At 34.9% G+C, this 22415-nt stretch overlaps 1 protein-coding gene and 1 pseudogene across 3 annotated transcripts in view; one reads left to right on the top strand and one right to left on the bottom strand.

The window, feature by feature from the left end:
- The window catches only part of LOC101620456, a 1718-nt pseudogene extending 562 nt beyond the window's left edge, over positions 1-1156 (bottom strand).
- A 6479-nt stretch (positions 1157-7635) lies between these two features.
- VPS13B (vacuolar protein sorting 13 homolog B (yeast)) overlaps positions 7636-22415 on the top strand; it is a 561763-nt gene continuing 546983 nt past the window's right edge. For 2 of the 3 annotated variants that reach the window (XM_004679695.2, XM_004679696.2), the window contains exons 1-3: positions 7684-7758; positions 8164-8343; positions 18199-18342. In XM_004679695.2, the coding sequence (XP_004679752.1) occupies positions 7723-7758; positions 8164-8343; positions 18199-18342 (360 nt within the window). In that variant the 5' untranslated portion in view covers positions 7684-7722. Of the gene's footprint in view, positions 7759-8163; positions 8344-18198; positions 18343-22415 lie in introns of all 3 variants that reach the window. The other variant, XM_012722965.1, reaches the window with a different exon arrangement.

Raw genomic sequence — 22415 nt, 5'->3', positions numbered from 1 at the left:
GCGGAAGTGGCTTTAGCTTCTCACTGCATTGCTTTAACCCGCTGCGCCACCAGGGAGGCCCCTTTTATGTATGTTTTAATGGCCATTTCTCAGTTCTGGGGGCGGGGATGGTAGAAAAATATTTCCTTTTTTTTTTTTTTTGAAGTCTTCTCCTATAAGTGAAATTTTATGTACATCTTTCAGATTTAAATCTGCATCATCAGGGAAATCTGGATGATTGGCACTAGAATCATCTTTGGGATGATTCCCCAATCACTCTCTTCCTTTAGTTCTTTGCATTCTGTGATAACACAATTTGGCAAGTTTTCCACTTCTGCATTTTCCAGTATTCTTACCAAACTTGTTCCTTTAATTACTTGAACAAACACCACATTTTCTATTCCAACAAAGATGTGGAACTGTTGTGATGAAGAACAAAGAACCATTTTTCTTTATTTATGCATACAGAACTGGGGTACAAACCAGAGGTGCCTGGGTGGTGAGAGGATTTGCCAGAGACAGAGTGGGGAGCAGAACAGAACAACAAATGTTTTTCCTTTTGTTTCCTTTTTCATTGGTATTCTGTCTCCAACAGCGTTTTTGTTGTTGATGTCTAGGAGTGTATCACTTATGTTTTCTTCAAAGTACACTGCTGAGGGGAGCAGCAGGTGTGTAAGGAGAGGTCTGCTGCGCCATGTGGATCACCACCGGGGTGGGGATCGAACTCACACTGAAGTGGCTTCTGCTAGCTTGCAGTGCTGCGTCCTAACCCATTATGCCACCAGCGAGGGCCCAACAAAGAACCATTTTGTATTGCAGCCTACATTTCTTATACTCAATAAATCCTGATCATGCCTACAGAAACTTTTATCTTCAAATTTTTCATCATAAGTATTTTCTCCCATGTTTTTTTCTGATTTGATAGTCTCTACCTTGAATCATAAATTTCTTAATAATTTGATTGAAAGGGCACCCCTTGAAATGGAGAGGTTTCCCAGGGGTGGGTCAAATGTCTTTTTCTCCAATATATAATGGGCAAAATTTCCCTGAAGTTTTGGATATATTATTTGCAAAAAATTCTAGACAATTAGACCAACTCACTTTCTTTATCTATATCAAGGAAGATTTGGGGATCAGTGTAGTTGGATGGCTTATTCTGGGGGTAAGGGTGTGCCATTTTTATTTGCAAATACATTTGGATCAGCCTTTCACAATTTATTTTAAAGATTTATTTATTTATGCATACACGAACTGGGGTGTAGGCCTGGGTGTGGGTGTGTAAATGAGAGGATTTACCAAAGACAGAGTAGGGAGTAGAACAGGCAGACCTACTGAAGTACACTGCTGAGGGGAGCGGAGGGTGAGATAAGAAAGGTCTATTGTACCTCGTGGGATAGCTCCCTGGCAGGCCAAAGATAGAGCTCAGGCTGCAGTGGATAGCAGGGAGCTCCTACTTTCACAATTTTTTTTACCCTGTAAGTTCTGTCCATGGGTATTTAGGTTTTTCCTTGACTTGGCTTTTGTGGGTAATGCTAAGTACATAGGAGTGCAAAAAATTTAATATATTTCATATTCATATTTCATAGCACCTTTTCATATTCTTTGGGTAAATATCTTGCAGTGGTATTGTTGAGTCAGATGGTATTTCATTTTCTTGAGGACTCTATACCACTTTCCATAGAGGTTGTACCAAATTATATTCCAACAACAGTGGATGGTTATTTATTTTTCTCCACATATTTGCCAAGATTTGTTGTTTTGTGTTTTTGATATATGCCATTCTCACAAGGGTGAAGTGCTAACTCATTGTTTTATATGTATTTCCCTTAAAGTAGTGATGTTGAGTATTTCATGTATTCTTTGGCTAAGTGCATATTTTAGGTCTTTTGCCCACTTTTTGATTTGTTGTTGTTAAGTTATGCAAATGCTGTAAATATTTTGGAAATTAACTCTTTATTAGAAGTACAATGTGCATATATCTTCTCTCAGTTCATAGGATACCTTTTGATTTTTTTGTGGTGCTTTATTTCAATATATAAAACCTTTTAGTTTGATACATTCCCATATGTTTGTTTTTCCTTTTGTTTCCTTTTTCATTGGCATTCTGTCTCCAAAATCATTTTTGTGGTTTATGTCTAGGAGTGTATCACTTATGTTTTCTTTTATGTATTTTATGTTTTCTGGTCTTATATCCAAGTCTTTAATCCATCCATTTTAAATTTTTTTGTGTATGGAGAAAAACTGTGATCTAGTTTCTTTTTCTTTTTTTCTTTTTATGTGACAGTCCAAGTTCTCCAACACCATTTGTTATTAAAGGAGTATTCCTTTCTATACAACAAAAGAGACAGTAAACAAAATGGAGACATACTACAGAATGGGAGGAAATATTGCACACCATACAACACCATATAACTGATGAGGGACTGATATTAAAGATCAACAAAGAACATACACAACTCAACAGAAATAAAGCAAGCAATTCAGCCAAAAGGTGGGCATAAGAGCTAAAATGATACTTCTCCAAAGAAGAAATGCAAATGGCCAACATGCATATGAAAAATGTTCAACATCACTTCTTATCAGGGAAATATTAAACAAAACCACAATGAGATACTAATTCCTGTGAGTATAGCCCATATTAAACTAGAAACAACAAATGCTGGTAAAGTTGTGGTGAAAAAGGAACCCTCTTACATGCTGTTGGCAATGTAAACTAGTCCAGCCATTGTGGAAGGTGTGTGGAAGTTCCTCAAAACACTAAAAATGAATCTATGCTATGATTCAGAAATTCCATTCCTAGGAATCTACCCAAAGAACACAAAAGACTAATTCAAAAGTAAACCTGAATGTCTATGTTTATCATCAGTATTATTTACAATGCTAAGGTATTGAAGTAACCCAAATGCCCCAAAACAAATGAAATGAATAGGAAGACATGATAGATATACAGAATACTAGTCATCAATCAAAAAAGATAAACTGCTGTCATTTACAACAACATGGATGGAGCTAGAAGGGATCATTTTTTGCAAAAGAAGGAAATAAGGTATATATCAGATGTGTTTTACTTACATGTAGAATATAGAGAAATTGAATAAAGTGTCAGGAAAAAGACAAAACTTGCCAGCTGACCATAGATATGAGGCATATAGCAGGGGAGAGATAAAAACAGGGAGAAGCACACAGCAGACCATGGTGATGAATCATGGGTGCTACGGTGTTGGAAGAACTATGGATCTTATTTTAAGAGGAGAAATGAAATACTACTAACAATGATGTAAAAAAAATAATTTTTTAAAAGGTTTTCTTTTCTCCATTGTATGATTGTGACTACTTTGTTGAAGATAATCCATAATTTTGTATGTTTATTTGTGGCCTCTTCTATTCCATTGGTCTGTTTCTGATAGTTCCATGCTATACTGTTTTGATTACTATCACTGTGTACTTACTATACTTTGAAGTCAGTCAGTGTGTTACCTCCATTTTTCTTTTTTTCCTCTCAGGGTCTTTTGTGGTTCTATATAAAATTCCTCATTATTTCATTTCCTAGAAAAAAGTAATTAGAATTTTGACAAGTTTCACATTGAATCTTTAAGTTGCTTTAGCTGATATGGCTATTTGAGCAGTGTTTGTTCTTTCAGTCCATGGAAATGAGATAGCCTTTCATTTTGTTGTCTGCTTTTGTTTCCTTGGACAGTGTTTTACAGTTCTCATTGTACAATTCTTTCACTTCCTTTGTTAAGCTTGTTCCCAGCTATTTTACTGATTTTGGTATGATTTTAAATGGGTTTCTTAATTTCTTTGTATAGAGAAAAGCAACAGATTTTTTTTTGTCTAGTCATTTTTTATTACTATATTTGTGTATTATCATATCACATGGAAACAATCCATTTTGGATTTCTTGCATGACTTATTCTTACCTTATCACTATTGCTAGGCCTTCCGATACTGTGTTGAACAATAGTGATAACAGTGGACATCTTTGTCATATTCTTGACCTTAGAAGGAAATGTTTTCAGTTTTTCACCATTTTGCTATTTGATATAGGCTTGTTATACATGGCCTTTAGTGTTTGAGGTATATTCCTTTTATTCTCATTTTAGAGCTGAGAGTACAGAGTAGATGAAGTGTAGCACAGGGAGTATGGTGTTTGGCATAGAGTGCGCTGATTGGTATGGGGACTCACAGCTGGGTCTTTCTCTCAACAAGAAGGGGGATAGGATATTACCACCTGTGTTGCTGGCATCTATATGCAACTGAATGCAATTAATGATAAAGAGCTGAACAAACTGAAATATCACCAATTCTTAGATCCTTTAGTAAAGTGAGGTTACAGGAAAAGCCAGTGCTCCTAAATGCAGAAGCAGATTAAGTAATATGTGAGCAGAAGTCTCCTAAGGAACCAAGATCAAGATAAGGAAACCTCCACTGTAACTGAGGAGTTGCTCAAGGTTCAGTGTGTACAAGTCAGAGTCACAAACTACAAGGAGATCCAATATTAAAGCCACAAAAGCCACATTTTTGTGAGTTTTACCTCCAGAGATTTTATGGTTCTTCATAGCAAATATCAGAGAAAAAAAAAATCCCATTTGCTACTAGCTGGGAAAGAGAAATACAGTAAAGCATACACTTTGAAATACAGGAGAGTATATTGTTCTTATTCACAAGCCCTGTCACAGGAGAAACTATTTAAAATAATAAAAAAAAAAGATTTATTTATTTATGCACACAAGAACTGGGGTACTGGCCAGAGGTGTAGGAGGTGAGAGGATTCACTGGAGACAGAGGAAGGATCAGAACAGGAAGATTGACGAAATACACTGCTGAAGGGAGCAGCAGGTGAGACAGGAGAGGTCTGAATCCATTATCCAAGAAGACATAACAAGTCTTAAGGTATGCATGCTTAAAGATAGCATTTATCAAACTATGTGAGGCTACAATTAATAGAATATAAATTATAGTTAACTTATCTTTAACAAAAAAAGCAAAAGCTGTAAAATGGGGCAAAGAGAATCTTTTCTATAAACAATGCTAGTCTAATTGGATGTCCCCATGCAAAATAAAATGAATCTAGATACAGATCTTATAATTTCACAAAGATTAACTCAAAGTGAATTACAGACACAAAAGTAAAACTATAGAAGAGAAAACCTAGGCAATTTTGGTATGGTGAAGGCCTTTTGGATTCAACATAAAAGACAGGAATGAAGAGACAAGCCAAAGAGTAGGAGAAAGTATTTCAAATACATATCTGATAGAAAGACTTTTATTCACAATATACAAATAATTCAAAACTCAAGTGAACAATTATCTTGAAAAATGGGTAAAACAAAAAAAAATGGGTAAAACACACATGAATAATGGGGAAGATTGTGTGTATGTGTCAGAGGTGGAAGATGGTATATAGAACGCTGTACTTTCTGCTCGATTTTGCTGTGAACCTACACCTACTTTAAAGATTTTAGGAAGTGAAAAACAAACTTCCTATGACTCTAAAGAATTATATAACCAGCAATTGATGGTTATGTGTCTCAGTGGCTTCTTGAGAAGATTAAAATAATTTTTTTTGGGGGGGGAGGAGGAATCTTATAATGAAAACTAATATTTACAACCAAACTCTTGGATTCTGACTGTAAAACATGTTACCAGAGCAGAGGGGTAGAAGGAGGCAGTGGAGAGGGTCCAATGGGCTATGGTGTTGGGCATGGTGTGGTAAATACATTTGAAGGTATGTGAATCTGTATGCCTGAAAGTGTGTTGTAATTCATTTGACTTAAAGAAAAAGATTTGTAATAGATGTGTGCAAGGTTACTCATTTGACATTTAATGAAAAAAAACCATAAGCAATAAAAAACATATTAGTGAAAATGAATTAAATTTTTCTTGACTGCTCAAAGAACAGGGCACAACAGAATAAAGGTTGAATACCACTACTGTTTAGATCTTAAAACCAGATGAAAAATCGGTGCCTAAATGTTTTTCCCAAGGTGGAAATGTGGCAATTTTGTTGACTCCAAAAGAAAATATGGCACATTAGAACAAAAAAAGTTTGATATTCCATGACTACTTACTGTTTTGTTTATACACCATAGTAAAAAAAATTTTTTTTGAAATATTTGCCTAATTGTTTTAATACACTATTCTATTCTCATTTATTGTCACACAAATAAGATTAGACCCTTTTGTTTTTCTAGAAAAAAATAACAAGACGGGGCGTTTCTGTACTAGGCCATCTAGGTTTTTCAGCCAATTAGTGGTCATTTTCTTTATATTAAAACTTCATTGATTCAACCTGTTTTCTCTTCAAGTGAAACAGATAACTAAAGATTACTTAATTTACTGGTTATTTTAGTAGGTTTTAATAATACCCAGCTTATTTGAATAATTGATCAAGTTTTTTTTTTTTTGATAAGGCAATGTACCCCGAATTTACATTTGTTTTTCTTTCTCTAAAACTTAGTACATTATTTTCACTAACAATCTTGGCATCCCCACTTTTCTATTGTAGTTTCTATAACTCTTTTAAAAAACTATGTCCTTGAATTCCAATAAAGTGCTGGAGAAACTACTTACCAAGAGTTTTCGATTAAGTAAACAACACGGGTAGGTATTCTGATAAATTTATAAGGAAAGTCGATTATCAAGATGCAGTGTAGGTGCTTTCTTTAGAGGTTACCAAAAATAAGAGATACTAGTCAAAAATTAAGGCAGTATGTCCTATGCTATTCCTTTCAACCCAGTGTATATTTTTTGCGAGTTAGGTGTTTGAGTTTGTTAGTCTGTATGCTACTTAGAAGGCAAGGAAGTATTTTATACATTCATGTCAGCCCAACAAAACCAACACTGAGCTTCAAATTCAGTCAATTCCCTGTCAGCTAAGCCCCTTCACGTTGTCTTTAGAAGTCTCGTTTTCTTCTGTTTTCGGATATTCCCGTCGCTTTTCTGAAGTCCCATTATTACACTACAAAGCAATAGGTTTCTACAGTTGCCTCTTTTATAACTTCTTCCCTGCCCACATCAGCAAACTAGACAATAACTAAACACTCCTTCGCCAAAGTAAGAAAAGAACGCGAGAACTTTACACATGTGGTGAAAGCATTCCCCGACATTGTAATACATTCTAACCCTTTCAATCTCTCTCTACACACTCACACATCCAACAGCAAATGAATCTCGGATCCAAATTTAAATTTGCCCCTCTCCCCGTTTCTCCTACCTGCAACCTGACTGCCATTGCTCTGCCCACTGAACCCAATTCCTCTTCCCTGGCCTTCTATTTCCACAAGAAACAATAAGCACTTCATTATCGGGGCTGTAAACACTAGGACCGCTTTCTTTCGTGTTCGTCAGACAGCTGTCTTCCACGCTTCCCTGCCCCAGCTAGGCTTTCAGCACTACCAGCTACACTCACGCCCAGGCGCCACTTCCGGATCACCGGTGTATCCTCTTAACCCGTCCTCCCAATTCCCTTCTTCCTCCGTTCTTTTCCCCGCCCCCCGCCGGCACTTCCTAGCTCCGTAGTTACCGCTGGAGGGATCCGAGCCGGATGTAGGCTAGCGGAGTGCAAGAAGGCTCCTCCAAGAATACTCATTCAGTGACTTCCCCAGCCTGAGAAATTCAGTCTGGTGGTGCAGGCGGGTGGTGGCGGAGGAGGAGGGACAGTTTGTTTTGAGCACCGATGGGGGCACACCCGGAAGTGGCGCCTTTAAGGAGCTGAGCTGTCGCCGGAGGCGGGTGCCAGGTATGGGAAGTGGAGGGGACGCCGCAGTACTCTGGTTTGTCAGCCAAAGGTGCTGTACCGCGAGGGGTGGTAGCGGGCCTGCTCTGGCTCTGGTTCTGTGGTGGTAGTTGAGTTCCGGGAGTCGAGGGCCTCGTGGGGCCTCAGAGCTGGTGAAGGGGTTCGGTAGCCAAATGAGAGCCCGCCTAACTTCATTCTTCCACTCCAGGGGACCCGTTCTCTTTAGGGCACCACCTCTTCCACTCATTCTTAGCTGGGCCAGTTTTGGGGAGTGGTACTGCCGAAGAAGCCAGAGTCCATTTCAATTTCGCTGCTTCTCGCTGCAGGGGTAGCGACTGCTTTGGTTGCGATGTTAGTTTTCAGTCTATTTCAACCTCTTCTGAGAAATGCGTTTTCTTTCGCTGCACCACCGACTCAGTTTCTTCTAATGTTTTTACCCTTTTCAGCTTCAAAACTTTGAGTCCTCCGCACCTTACAAAATGCTGGAGTCATATGTGACTCCAATTTTAATGAGCTACGTGAATCGTTACATCAAGAACTTAAAACCATCAGATCTACAGCTTTCATTATGGGGTGGAGACGTGGTTCTCAGCAAACTCGAATTAAAGTTGGATGTTCTCGAACAGGTAAACTGTTTACTTGTCATTGACTGGAAGCGTTTTCAGTTTGAAATTTGTTATATTCCACCCTTTGACTTTATGCTTTAAAAACATTTTTTCTGCTAACTAGAGACTTTCCTTTTAAAAATATATTTCAAAAATGATTTGTTAGAATTGGGTTCTCAAAAGTTGTCTCAACGGATAAGAAAACAATTTCATTGTTTCTGTTCAGATTGTTCAGGCTATTAACTCAATTCTCAATCATTACTGATTTACATTGCTAAAGGTCTGTATGAAGCGGGAAAGATAAAGTTGCCTGTTGATATTCTCAGAGTATTGAGTAGACTGAGAGTGCCAGCAAAAAGGAAAATTTCTTTTAATATGAGAAAGTCCCATACAAATGAAACTTTAAAATTCATATACATATTAATTCATTAAGTATATTTATTACCATCATGTGCTGGCTAGCTGTGAGGCTTCAGAATACAAAAATTATCTGTGGAAACAGTCAGGCCAAACTGCTTTTTTAGGAGATAAGGAGAGAATGAGTCCCATGGTGATAATTATCAGTACTTTTTAGTTATATTCTATTGCTTTATTTGTTACTGAATAGGGTTTAACCAAGAGAAAATACTGTTGACTCCTTCCCCTTCCTGTCTCCAAGGTTATACTTTTTAATATTTTCATTTTTAAAAAAGTGACCACCAATTTAAGTATAAAGATTGGCTTTTACCTGTGTGACTGATACTCAGCTAAACAGACTATTTCATCTACCTAATGGCCCCCCAGTGACTCTTTGTAATTAGTAACTCCAGCCCTAGAACAGACTTATTCAGACTTCTGTCAACAAGGATAACTTTTTCCTGTTCTTGGAACCTACATAAATTGGAATCATTTGTGCCTAACTGCTGTAACATTGTGGCTACAGTTAACCTATGTTGTTGCATGACTAGTAGTTGTTTTGTATTGCATTGTACTATTTCATTGTAGAAGGATTTCACAGTTGAACTGTTTTCTTACTAATGTACATCTGGGTTTTTGTTTTTGGCTATTATGAAGAAAGCCTTTTGAATATTCTTGTATGTATATTTTGGTGGATATAGCTAATTTCTCTTAGGAATAGCCTAGAAGATAGGCATATATTGAGCTTTAATGGATACTGCAATGGTTTTCTGAGGTGGTTGTACCAATTAAGTCTTAACAACAGTGTATAAGAATTTTGTTTACTATATAATTTTGCTAATACCTGGTGTGTTATTTTTATTTTAGCCTTTCTCATGGTATGCTATGGCATTTCATTGTAATTTAAAGCTGCCATTTCTTAATGATGTTAGCCACTTTTATATATGACTTACTAGATATCACTTTCATAAATACTTTTTGTTTTGCCTTAAATTTTTTGTCTTTACAATTGTGTAGTTCTTTATTTTGGGAGTGAGTCCTTTGTTCTGGGAAATATATTTTGCAAAATATATTTTGTGATAAAGCATAGAATGTGAATTGTGTTTTTACTCAAAAGTATCTATTGAAGAACAAAGTTTATTGGGGTCCAATTTTAATCATTCCCTTATGCTTAGTATTTTTATGTCTTGTTTGAGAAATCTGTGCTATTTCAAGGTCAGGAAGATGTTTTATATATATGTTAAAAAGATTTATTTATGCATATGGAACTGAGATACAGGCCAGAGGTACAGGGGCAGTGAGAGGATTCACCAGAGACAGACTGGGGAGCAGAACAGGCCTACCCACGAAGTACAATGCTGAGGGGAGCAGTGGGCTGGTCAGGAGAGGTCTGCTGCGCCATGTGGATCACCTCCAGGGTGGGGATCCAGCTCATGCTAAAGTGGCTTTAGCTTCTTAGTGCTGTGCTTTAACCCACTGTGCCACCAGGGAGGGCCTTGCTTTTTTGAAAAATTAGTCTGCGTATCTGAACTAGAGTTGAAGTTTCATTTTTTTCCCTATTGATAATTCAGTTGAGCCACTGAGTTTCTTGAACCATTCTTTCCTTACTGAATTACAGTAAGTCATTTGTCATATGTGTATGGATATGTTTCTCAACGCTTTCTGTTCGGGGTCTAATTGACTATTTTTGTGTCACAACATACCGTCATTTATAGTAAGTCTTGATATCTCAGTGCAATTAATACAACTTTTTTTTTTCCTTCAAGATAGTCAACTGTTGTTGGTACTTTGCATTTCCACATGCATTTTAGTTGCAGTTTGTGAAGTTTAGATTTTCCCTTTAGAAGGGAAGTGCATTGCTATTTCTGTTCATTAAGTTAATTTGGGAGGAATTAACATGTTAATATACATTTTGTTGCTGTAGTATTGAGAGTTTCAGTTCATGTATAGGTTACTGCTTTTAGTCTTCCAGCAATGATTTAAAGTTTTCAAAGCCTATATTTTCTTTTTTGATATTATAAATATCTTTATAAAAATTCATTTTTTAGTTACTTGTTCCACTGTATAGAATTACAGTCAATTTTAGTATATTGACTTATTTAAAGATCTTTTTCACTTATCTAACTTCTAGGTGAGTAGTTTATTTTAGATTGTTTCTATGCATGTACTTGTTATCTACAAAATAGACAGTTTTGCAACTTTCTAGTGCTTGGACCTTTCATCTCCTTTTCATTATTGCACTGTAGAATAGCAATTTTGAGAATAAACATTTTTTTGTTTTTTCTATCTTCGGAGGAAAACTATTCATTATCTTTCCAATTCAGTAAGTTGTTAAATGTAAAATATTCTTTTTTGGGTTCAGGAAAGGCTCTCAACTTTTTTATGGCTGAATAATCACATCTTCTTTATCCATTGATTCATCAATGGACACATAGGTTATTTCTGTATCTTGGTTATTATTAATATTGTAGTGAATAAGGGAGTTCAGCTATTTTTTAAGTTAGTATTTTTTTCTTCCATCAGATAAATACTCCAAGTGGAATCGCTGAATTATATATTAGTTCAGTTCTGAATTTTTTTGAGATACTTCTACTGTTTTCCATTCCTGTACCAATTTATTTTCTTGTGTTTTGTTAAGGGAAATCTAGTCTAACAATCTTCACATTTTGATTGTAGCATTCACATTGAATTTTTTTATTCATATGGGTGTGTTTGTCTACTATTTTGCTATGTCTCATGTCTCTCCTAACACTTTACTACATTTTTTTGTCAATTACCTACCTTTGTATTTTAATTCCCAAGGATTACAACTGCAAAGGGATCTGATTTATCATAGTCTATTTTAGATCAACATTACCTTTACAGTCATGTTTTGCTAAAAGAAGTTTCAGTCATAGATGGACCACATACACAGTGGTGGTCCTGGTAAAATATAACATATAGCCTGTGTGTGTAGTAGGCTGTGCCATATAGGTTTGTGTAATTACATCCAATCACATTTGAATACGAATGAAATGATCCAACAGAGTTCTTAGAACATATTCCTGTTGTTAAATGACACATGGTTATATGTATCATTAAAAACTAGAAACTTTATCCACTGTAGCTCCATTTCCTTTCCTTCCTTTGTGCTATTATTACCACATATATTGCATCTTTTACTTACTACTACAATACTATAATTGTTTTATGTAATTACCTTTTAAATTAGAAAAAAGGAGAAACATTTATGTTCTTTAGTAATTACATAATTACTTTTATTGGTACTCTAAGTTATCACCTGGTGTTTCATGGCAGTAATCTGTTAACATTGAGTTATCTCAGTCTTTATTTATTTGGGTGTGCCTTTATTTTGCCTTTCTTTTGGTAGGATACTTTTGCTGGATGTCAAATTCTTGGTGGACAGTTAATTCCTTTTGCTATTTGAATATATAATCTTACTGCCTTTTTCCTTTATTGCTTGAAATGAGAAGTTAACTGTTATTTTACTAAGATTTTCATGACGAGTTGCTTTTCTTTCTATACTTTTGAGGTTTTATTTTTTTCCCTTGTTTCAACATTTTTATTATAATATGTGTCTATATGGGTTTAATGATTATTCCTCTACAAGCTTAAATTTGATCTTGAGGTCTTTCAGTCTTTCAGTGACTTTTTCATTTTTTTTTTTTTAAAGATTTATATATGCATACAAGAACTGGGGTATAGGCCAGAGGTGTAGGGGAGGGGTGGGATTCACCAGAGACAGTGGGGAGCAGAACAGGCAGATCTACTGAAGCACACTGCTGAGGGGAATAGCAGGCAGGTCAGGAGAGGTCTGCCACACCATGTGGGTCACTGCCCTGGCGGGGAATCCAAGTCATGCTGCAGTGGCTTTGGAGAGCTTCATAGTGCTGTGCTTTAACGCATTGCACCACCAGGGAGGGCCCAAAATTTTCACTTTTTTTTTTTTTTTTTTTAAAGATTTATTTATTTATTCATATAGAACTGGGGTACAGGCCAGAGATGCGGAGGGTGAGAGGATTCACCAGAGACAGAGTGGGGTGCAGAACAGGCAGATTGACGAAGTACACTGCTGAGGCAAGCAGCGGGCGGGTCAGGAGAGGTCTGCCACGCCATGTGGTCTCCTCCTGGGGCAGGCGGGAATCGAACTCATGCAGAAGTGGCTCAAGCTTCTCAGTGCAGTGCTTTAACCCGCTGCGCCACCAGGGAAGGCCAATTTTCACTTTTTTAATCATACTTCTCAATTCCAAAATTTCCTTTTGGTTCTTTTTCATAATTTATATCTCATTATTGGTATTTTGTGCTTGATGACTTATTGTTGTCCTGTTTGCCCTTAATTATTTAAATGTGGTTTTATTTTCTCATAATATATATCTGGTAGTGAGAGTGAAATACTCATTTATTAAGATTTCATTTGTTAATGGTTTTCATTTGAGTACCCTCAGATAGTTTTATTAATTACTTATATGTTTTCTGTGTTTCATAATTTCTTTTCTGAAAATGGACATTTTGGGTAACATTGTAGTATGAACTTTGAATTCTGATTTTTTTCCATCTCTGCAATGGTTGTTGCTTTTGATTTATTGTTTTTATTGGCTTGCTGTCATAGCTGTGGCCTTTAATGTCTGCTAATTTTTTTCCACCCTTTTTTTTTTTAGACTTGTTTTCCTAGGGATTACTCCAGGGTTATTATAACTTAGCCATTAGCCAGTATTAAATTCTTTCATTTTTTTTCTTTTTGTGGTAAAAGCACACAATTAAAATTTTCCATGTTAGCTGTACAGTAATATTAACTTAATGAACACTGTTCGATAGATGTCTAGGATTTTTTTCATTTTACAATGTTTAAATTTTATGTTCATTGGACAATAAATATCTCTCCCTTACCCTCTCCCTCAACATCTGGTAACCACCATTCTGCCTTCTTTTTCTAAGAATTTGACTACTTAGGATACCTTATTTAAGTGTTTGTCTTTTGTGATTATCTTATTTCAGTTAATGTAATGTCCTCCACGTTCATACATATTGTAGCGTTTGACAGAATTATCTTCTTTTTAACATTTGAATAATATCCCATTATATATATAAAATAATATACATATAATATATACTAATATATATATATTACATATAATAAATTAAATCATTCTCCCTTTATGTAAAATGTATGCTTTCTCTTCTCAGGTATATATATATATATATATATATATATATATATATATATATATATATATATATATAGTTGGACATTTAGGTTGCTCCCTCTACTTAATATTATGAATATTACTTTAATGAATGTGATGTGATTGTATTTTCCAGATTCTGCTTTCAGTTTTTTTGGTATATAGATGCATTTGCAACTTAACAATGTTTCATGTGATTTTTTGACTTTATAAAATTTTGAAAGTGATACACATTCAGTAGAAACCACAGTATGATATTGTCTTGTGGTGCTGAGGAGCAACAGCAAGTTGCTTCTCCCTGTTAATATTTTACATTTACATTTACTATTTATAATATGTTTATTTGGACTTCACGCTACTATAAGATAAGGCAGATCTTTGATCTTTATGACCAAAATTCAGATTGCTGGATCATATAATCTACTTTTAATTTTTGAGGAAACTTGATACTATTTTATATACTGGTCAAACCGTTTTACATTTTTTCTAAAAGTGTAGAAGGGTTCCAACTTTTTTTGCATTCTCACTAACACTTGTTACTTTTTCTTTTACTCATAGTGGCCATTCTAACAGGTGTGATTTTGATTTTCATATCTGGTATGCTTAGGATGTTGAGCATCTTTTCATATGCTTTTGGCTTTCTTCATATGTTCTTTTGAGAAGTGTCCAGTCAAGTTTTACCCATTTTTAAAGTGGATATTTTTGTTGTTGAATTGTTGTAGTAGTGTTATATATTATAGATATTAATTCCAGCCAGGTGTTTGCTTTGCAAATATTTCTACCATTCTATAGGTTGCTTTGTCACTATTGAATGTTTTCTTTATAGCCTGAAAGTTTTTAGGTTTGATGTAGTCCTATTTCCTTTTTCTTTTGTTACCTGTTATATTCATTTAAAACATTTTCGGCCCTCCCTGGTGGCTCAGGGGGTTAAAGCACAGCACTAAGAAGCTAAAACCACTTCAGCATGAGTTCAGTCCCAGCCACCGAGGTGACCCACATGGCGCTTTGGACCTCTCCTGATCTGCCCGCAGCTCCCCTCAGTAGTGTACTTTGTTAGTTGGGCTGTTCTGTTCCCCAGTCTGTCTCTGGTGAATCCTCTCACTGCCCCTGAACCTCTGGCCTGTACCCCAGCTCTGTATGCATAAATAAATAAATCTTAAAAAAAAAAACCCATAACATTTTCTTTTTTCTGGTTAGACATTTTGTGATAGCCTACCTAAAATTATATTTTTGTATATACTAGTAATATCCTTTGTACAGTTAAATGTTCAGATTTTAGGGTTGTAATTTTTATGAGAGTTAATGACTAAATAGAATATTTTAAAGGTATGGAATATATACATATATACTGCAATATATGTATATTTACATATTCAGATTCATGTATATATAAGTATTTTATGTATTTAATATGGTTATTCATTCAAAAATTTCTTCCTGTATACCAAAAGTATGTAATGACGTCTTGTTCATTTTCCCTATGTTCCTATTAGTGAAATCATCTGATATTATTCTTTTTCCTTCTGACTTAATTCAGTGAGCATAATCCCTTCCATTCCATCCATGTTGCTGTGCTACATATGTTTATCTTTTTTGATTGCTGAGCAGTACAGTTTTTTTTTTCCATATTAATTTTGTTTGTGTCTTTTGGGTAAATTATTAGGGATGGCATTGTTGGGTCACATGGTGAATCTATTTTTAATAATTTGAGGGTCCTCCACACAGCTTTCCATAGTGGGTGGGCCAGTTTGCATCCCACCAGAAATGTATAATGCTTCCTTGTTCTCCACATCTTTGCCATCATTTGTTGTCAGTTTTTCAAAATGTGGGCCATTCCTACTGGTGTGGGGTTTTGTTTCAATGTGGTTTTAATTTCCATTTCACTGATTATAAGTGATGTTGAACAAAATTTTTTCATGTGCCTGTTGACCATCTGTATTTCCTCATCGGGGATGTGCCTTTTTATCTTTTCTATCTACTTTTAAAAAAAAATGATTTTTATGTATATAGTACATACAAGAACAGGGATATAGGCCAGAGGTATGGGGGCTGAGAGGATTGAACAGAGATGGAGTAGGGAGGAGAACAGGTGAACTTACTGAAATACTCAGCTCAGGGGAGAACTGGAGAGACAGGAGAGGTCTGCGGTGCCAAGTGGGTGACCTCCCTGGCTTGGGATCAAACTTCTGCTGCAGTGGCAGTGGATACCATCCTAATGCTGTGCTTTAACACTTTGTACCTCCAACAAAGGACCCTTATAGAACATATTTTGAGAAGGAAAAGAAATGAAAAGATTCATTTCATTTTCTACAGGATTCTGGTCGGTTATTAGCAATGTGTTTTGCCTTTACAAGTTCTCATTTATCATACCAACTTTAATGAGGAAATGGAATTGATTTTACTTTTATAGTCAGATATTTAATGAGTGTTTAATTTCAGTTGAATCTTCAACATGGGCCATCTGTTTTAAAATTCCATGTCTTAATATAGACTGCTGTCTAGTGTTTGGTTAGTATTTCAGTTGACTAATATTAATGCTGTTTTGATGTTGCTAATGTCCTGAGTTTGGTTCAGTTGTCTTCTAACTTCTCCCAGAGACATTCTGTTTGTGAATATAGATTGCAGCTTTGGTAGCCATTTTACAAATATATCTTGTTTCAAGTGAGAGATGTTAGAAATGGAAATGTCCTTGATTCTTTGATGCAGAACCAATTAAAATGAATGAATGCTTGTAATAGAAGCATAGATACATTATTACAGTGCAGTTTGAGCAAGGGCTTTGACATGCTTTCCATTTCCCACTCTTACTTGTCCTAGATGAATTATTTTGAGAAGTTAGTTGGTCTTTCTATATCCTAATTTCTTCATCTGAAAAGTAGGCATAATAATAATATCTTTGGGAGTTCATATAAGGATTAAGTAATTTCATGCAAACAAAATACTTAGTGTTTTCTGGTGTGTAGTAATTGTTCACTATACATGAGCTTTGTTATATGGTTGATCAGAGTATAGTCTATACCAGTTGATTAATGATTAAAGAAATTACCACATCTTTAAAATTAATGATGAGAAATATTTAAGTTGTGTCAGTTCTCTGGAATAGAGTTGTGGAAATATTTTTAGTATTCTACCTTTAAAAAAGCGAGACATGCATTTTGCCCATACATTTGTAATAATAATAATAATAATAATAATAATAATAATGATAATAATAACCATAGTATCTTTACAATGATTGCTCCTTTGTGAAGATAGTTTTCTAAGATCTTTATATAAAATAATTAGTTTAATCCTCAAAGTTACTATTATACTTATAGGTAGAGAAACTGAGGCAGAGATGATGCATTAAAGTTGCCTGCTGAGTTTGGACTATTAAGTGGCAGAAGCAAGGTGTAAATTCTGGTTTGCTGGATATAATGTTTTTGGTTTTAATGCTTTTGATATACTGCCTGTAATTAGCTACATACTATTCTGTTAGGCTTTTGATATACTGCCTGTAATTAGCTACTTACTACTATGTAACTAACTTAAAAGGTGGACAATCATTGGAAGATTAAGTTTTAATTTTATCTTGGTGTGCACCAGTAGATTTACAATAATTGTAATAATATAATCAAATACAAATGAAATACAATTTATTTTTCTAAGAATTATGACATATTTAGCATGAAGTGACTGTGATACTTATGTTTAAATTTCTTACTTTTCTAATAAATGAAACCAGTTAGAAATCATTTAAAATTTATGGCCAAGTAGTATCCAGGTATAATCTTTAATTAGCTAAAGTTTTTTTTTTAAAGGTTGGTCAATTTTTATGTTGCTAGGTTATTCTTTTTACAGCTAATTAAGTCCACCTTTCAAATGCCTTTCAATTAATCCAGTTGAAAATAGACTTTGAAGACATTGTATGAACAATAATACAATGGTTTTAAATAATGCAAAGGTTTTAAATAAAATACCATTGTGGTTACCTCAGTTTCTACTGTGATTTACTGCTGTATTACTGCTACCAGATATGAGTGTTTATTGTGTATCAAGTATTGTATATTAATTCTATTCAGCAGGGAAAGGAATTGGTACCTAGGCAGGTTAAATAGCTTAGTAAATTTAACTTGCAAAAGCAGTTTTTGTTGTTTATGAATACTGTAGTTTAAAAAACTACTTGGTGCTACTTTTTGATGATCAGTAATTCCCCAAATATTTTTGTGTTGTAAATTTCTCTTTTTAGAAAGTAATTGGATAGTAGGGTAAAAACTTTAGCACTTGCTAACTTTTATTGAATATTTTGTTTTGAAAGGAATTGAAATTGCCATTCACTTTTTTGAGTGGACATATTCATGAATTAAGGATCCATGTACCATGGACAAAACTGGGCTCAGAACCAGTGGTAATTACCATTAATACAATGGAGTGCATTTTGAAACTTAAAGATGGAATACAGGTAAGAAATTATTGAATCTAGTTGTTAATGATAACCAAAACGAATAGCTATTCATGTTTGATTTTTTTTTTTTACTTTTGGTATATGTCAACTTTTACATGAATTTTAGTTTATGCAATTATGTTCCCTTTTAAACGGATATGTAAAAAATTCTGTTTTTATATGTGGATAAGACCTAAAGCATATTTTTATATTAATTTTCATTTGATTATAGTCTTAATAATAGGGATCATGTTTTCCACTAGAATTAGACCTGATTATGTCTAGTTTTCAGGTGAGAGTTTTTGAATTTTTGCAAAGAAGTGGGTGACATGTGGATATACCTTAAAATGATTTCTCTTTCCACCATTCTCTTTCCTTCTTGCTTCCCTTCTTGGCTTCATTTCACATTTCTGGGCCACAGGGATTTTTCATTCAGCCAGATCTGCATGTTCCTCCCAGTTCTATCACTTCCTGTCTTTTTGATTCTGCCCTCCTCCATTCCTTTTTTCTTTGTTAATTTTTGGGTAATATTTGATTTCTCCCCTCATGTGTAGTTCCCATAGTTCTTTTACTTGTGTAGCATCTGTGATCCATCACCACAGTCCCTTCTGCTTTTCCGTCTCCTGTATTGACTCCTTCCTCCAATCTGTTATTTGCCTCAGATCTATTGACCTTGGAACATCTTAAACCATATTTTCCTGATCCTTGAAATATTTGAGGCCTGGCCCGTGTAGTGCTCAGTAACAACTTCTGTTATTTCTTTGTGATATGTGTATGTGTGTTTATCACAATACATAAATATAAATAAATATGATTACTTAAAAATTCTTAATTGCTTTTAACCTTTTAATTTATGTATTGTTCCTCAAGTCAGTACCTCTATTTTCGCAAAATGTCTTAAGACGTACTTTTATGAGTTTGTTTTTTTTTTAAAGATTTATTTACTTTTGAATAGTAGAACTTGGGTATAGGCCAGTTCTCTCTCTCTCTCTCTCTCTCTCTCTCTCTCTCTCTCTCTGTATGTGTGTGTGTGTGTGATGTGTGGGTAGGGTAAGAGGATTCACCAGAATCAGAGTGGGGAATGGAATAGGCAGAGCTACTGAAATACATTGCAAAGGGGAGCAGCAGGTGTTACAGGAGAGGTCTACTGCACCATGTAGGTTGGCTCCCTGACTGGCTGGGGGTCAAAATCATGCTGCAGTAACTGGCAGTAGCTTGATAGTTCTTTAACCCCTGTGCCACCAGGGATGCCCTGATCAGGTATTTCTTGTGTAGGAAGCTATATATAAGAAAATAAATCACAATTAATCTGTTCTGCATTCAATTTCTTCCAGTGAATTCTGGTGAGAATGTGTAGGCCACACTACCTCTGTTAACTTTTGTTCTTATTATGTCTATTAATATTCCTGGCAGGATAGATGTGAGCCAGAGATTTCCATTTTTCACTATAAAAACTAGTGAATGTGTATTCTTTAGCACTTCCTTTTGTTGTCTATGTATATCTGGTTTGGTGACTTTATTTGGCACTGTGACTTGAAAAACAGTGCTACTCTTAGTGAGTAACTAGTCTGTACTTTACTAATGTGACAATAATTATTGTACTTACTACTGAATAAGTTAGAATTGAATGCCCTTAGTGCCTTATTGGAATTAATTTTGAAGATCCTCATATTCTGTTTCAAGAACTTTTTGGTCACCAGTGTTGCAAATTATGCTTTAATCATTTTCTGCTTGCTAAGTTTATTGTGAAAGGGCTTTCACTCTTCAACACTTTCTTGTGTTTCATCTGTTTCTAGATAAGTACTTGCAATGATTCAGTCACCTGATTTAAGTTTTGTCCTTGGTCTTATTCATAGCATAGTGAATCTGGGAATTGATGGCTTTGAAATTTAAAATCAACTAGTTCTATGAGAGCTATGGTGAAAAGCTTGCACTGTGAGCCCATGGTCTGTCAGTATGCAAGTAATGCATCTACTTCCATACTGTGCTTGGCCACGTTTTCCCTCTATTAGAAACTTGCAGGGAAATGACATTCTTATTTGTTTCATGAGGAGCAAAGGGCAGTATATTCAGAAATAGCTATGTGGTCCCCAAGAGGAAACATTCTTTTGCCATGAAATATACTTAACAGACATTTTGGGAAAAACTGCAATCTAAATAAGAAAGAAACAGCTGTAATGTGTTTGAGGTTAAACGTTATCTCGAAACATTTTAGCTACTATTTTTGAGAACAGTTTCTTTTATTAGGAATTAGAGGGCCTTCCCAGGTGGCCTAGTGGGTTGGATGCAGCACTGTGAAGCTGGCCTTGGTCATTTCAGTGCCAGTTTGATCCTTGGCTTCGGAGGTGGCCCACATGGCTCAGTAGACCTCTCCTGACTCCAGCTCTGCTCCTTTCAGCAGTGTACTTCATTGATCTGCCTGTTCTGCTCTCCACTCTGTTTCTGGTGAAGCCTCTCACCGCCCCTGAGCTTCTGGCCTGTACCCCAGTTCTGTAGGTACAAATAAATAAATCTTAAAAAAAAATTTTTTTTCAAAAAGATTGCCTTCTAATTAAAATATATGTGCAGCCATAATTTTGTAACCATAAAAGGAAGAAATGTCCATAGTTGGTAATGTTGTTCATTAGTATATATTCTGTAAATACACGAGTAGTGCTCATTTTAAAAGTACACTAAAATTTCATTTTTTTAAAATTTAAGCAAATAAAATGATTTAGTTTGGTTTTCTAAGTAATAAAAATGTGTAGTTTATAGGGAGACTATTTACTATAGTTTATTAAAAACTTTGAAAACTAATCTATGTACTTCACCCATTTTGCTGCTAATAATAAAACAATACAAACAACTTGTTCTTTCATTTGCTCTAAATTGTCAACTCGCGTATTCCAGGTTTATTGAACTGCAGTAGTTTTAGTGCATTTTGGCTGCTGTGCGTATGACATCAGTGTAATCTGTGTACAGTATGTGATTTCAGTGTTAAATATTTTCATAATTATGCTAGTTTTGGCAGCTCATTTGGAACTTTTTCACATCTCTTTAATGAACATGTTTTACTTCTGGACTTTTGAGACAGCTATATGTTTCAAAAATTAATAGTGTGCTGTTAATGTTAAGGTTGTGGAGATGTATATGATTGCAGACATCTTTAAAGATATAAGTTGAACTAAAAATAATTACAGTAAGGTTTTACTCACAGTAGTAGTTGTTTAGCTTTCATTCTATAACATCCCCCAGATAACAGAAGATGTGAATAGTGTGGTTGTTCTGTGGAATTAAACAGTGAAGTTTATTTTGCATTAACTTAAATGTTGCATTAACGCAAATTCTTGAAAACATTTTCATTGTTTATGATAAGAACTCATTTACTGTTTGCTTGTATTGAAATTTCTTTTTTTTGATTATTTTTAGCATCGAAACCATGTTATTTTGCAGATTCATCTATATAATGTAATCCACTTAATGTTTTATTGAATAAGAATTTTTGTTTTCTGAAGGACATCTTATCATTGTCCTCACTTGTCTCCAGTACTCTGTTAGCTGGGTAAAGTTTTTCTTTGAACATATGAAAACAAAACTAAGTTTCTACCGTTGTCGTACTTACAGGATTGCTTTACTAAGAGTTAATGAATTGATGATGCCGTTGTACTAGGCCTAATACACCTAGTACACCTTTATGATGTGAGTTTTCTCTCTCACCCCTCATATCTTTCCTTTAAACAAAATGTGCTTTTATCCCTAAAAAGGGAATAAAGATATAGATGATTTTACTTCATATTACTGCCTCCCCCAATCTATTTCCTCTTATAATGCCTGTCTTCTTGAAAGAGAAATTTATGCTTATTTATTCCTCTTTAACTTCTCCTTTACTCTTTGGGCTTCTTATTTACTACTCCCACTTTGGCCCCAGTGTAGAAATATAAAATCTCCTTCATACAGGTTATTGACATCCTTTTGATCAACAAATTCTAAAATGTGTGACCTAATTGAGGACTGAGAAGATTCTCAACAACATTACCCTACTTTTTTTTTTTTTTTTAAAGATTTATTTATTTGTTCATAAAGAACTGGGGTACAGGCCAGAGGCTCAGGGG

This window comes from Condylura cristata, unplaced genomic scaffold (assembly GCF_000260355.1).
Source record: "Condylura cristata isolate star-nosed mole 26May11 unplaced genomic scaffold, ConCri1.0 scaffold00009, whole genome shotgun sequence".
Lineage (NCBI taxonomy): Eukaryota > Metazoa > Chordata > Mammalia > Eulipotyphla > Talpidae > Condylura > Condylura cristata.
This window is presented reverse-complemented; position numbering and strand designations above follow the sequence as displayed.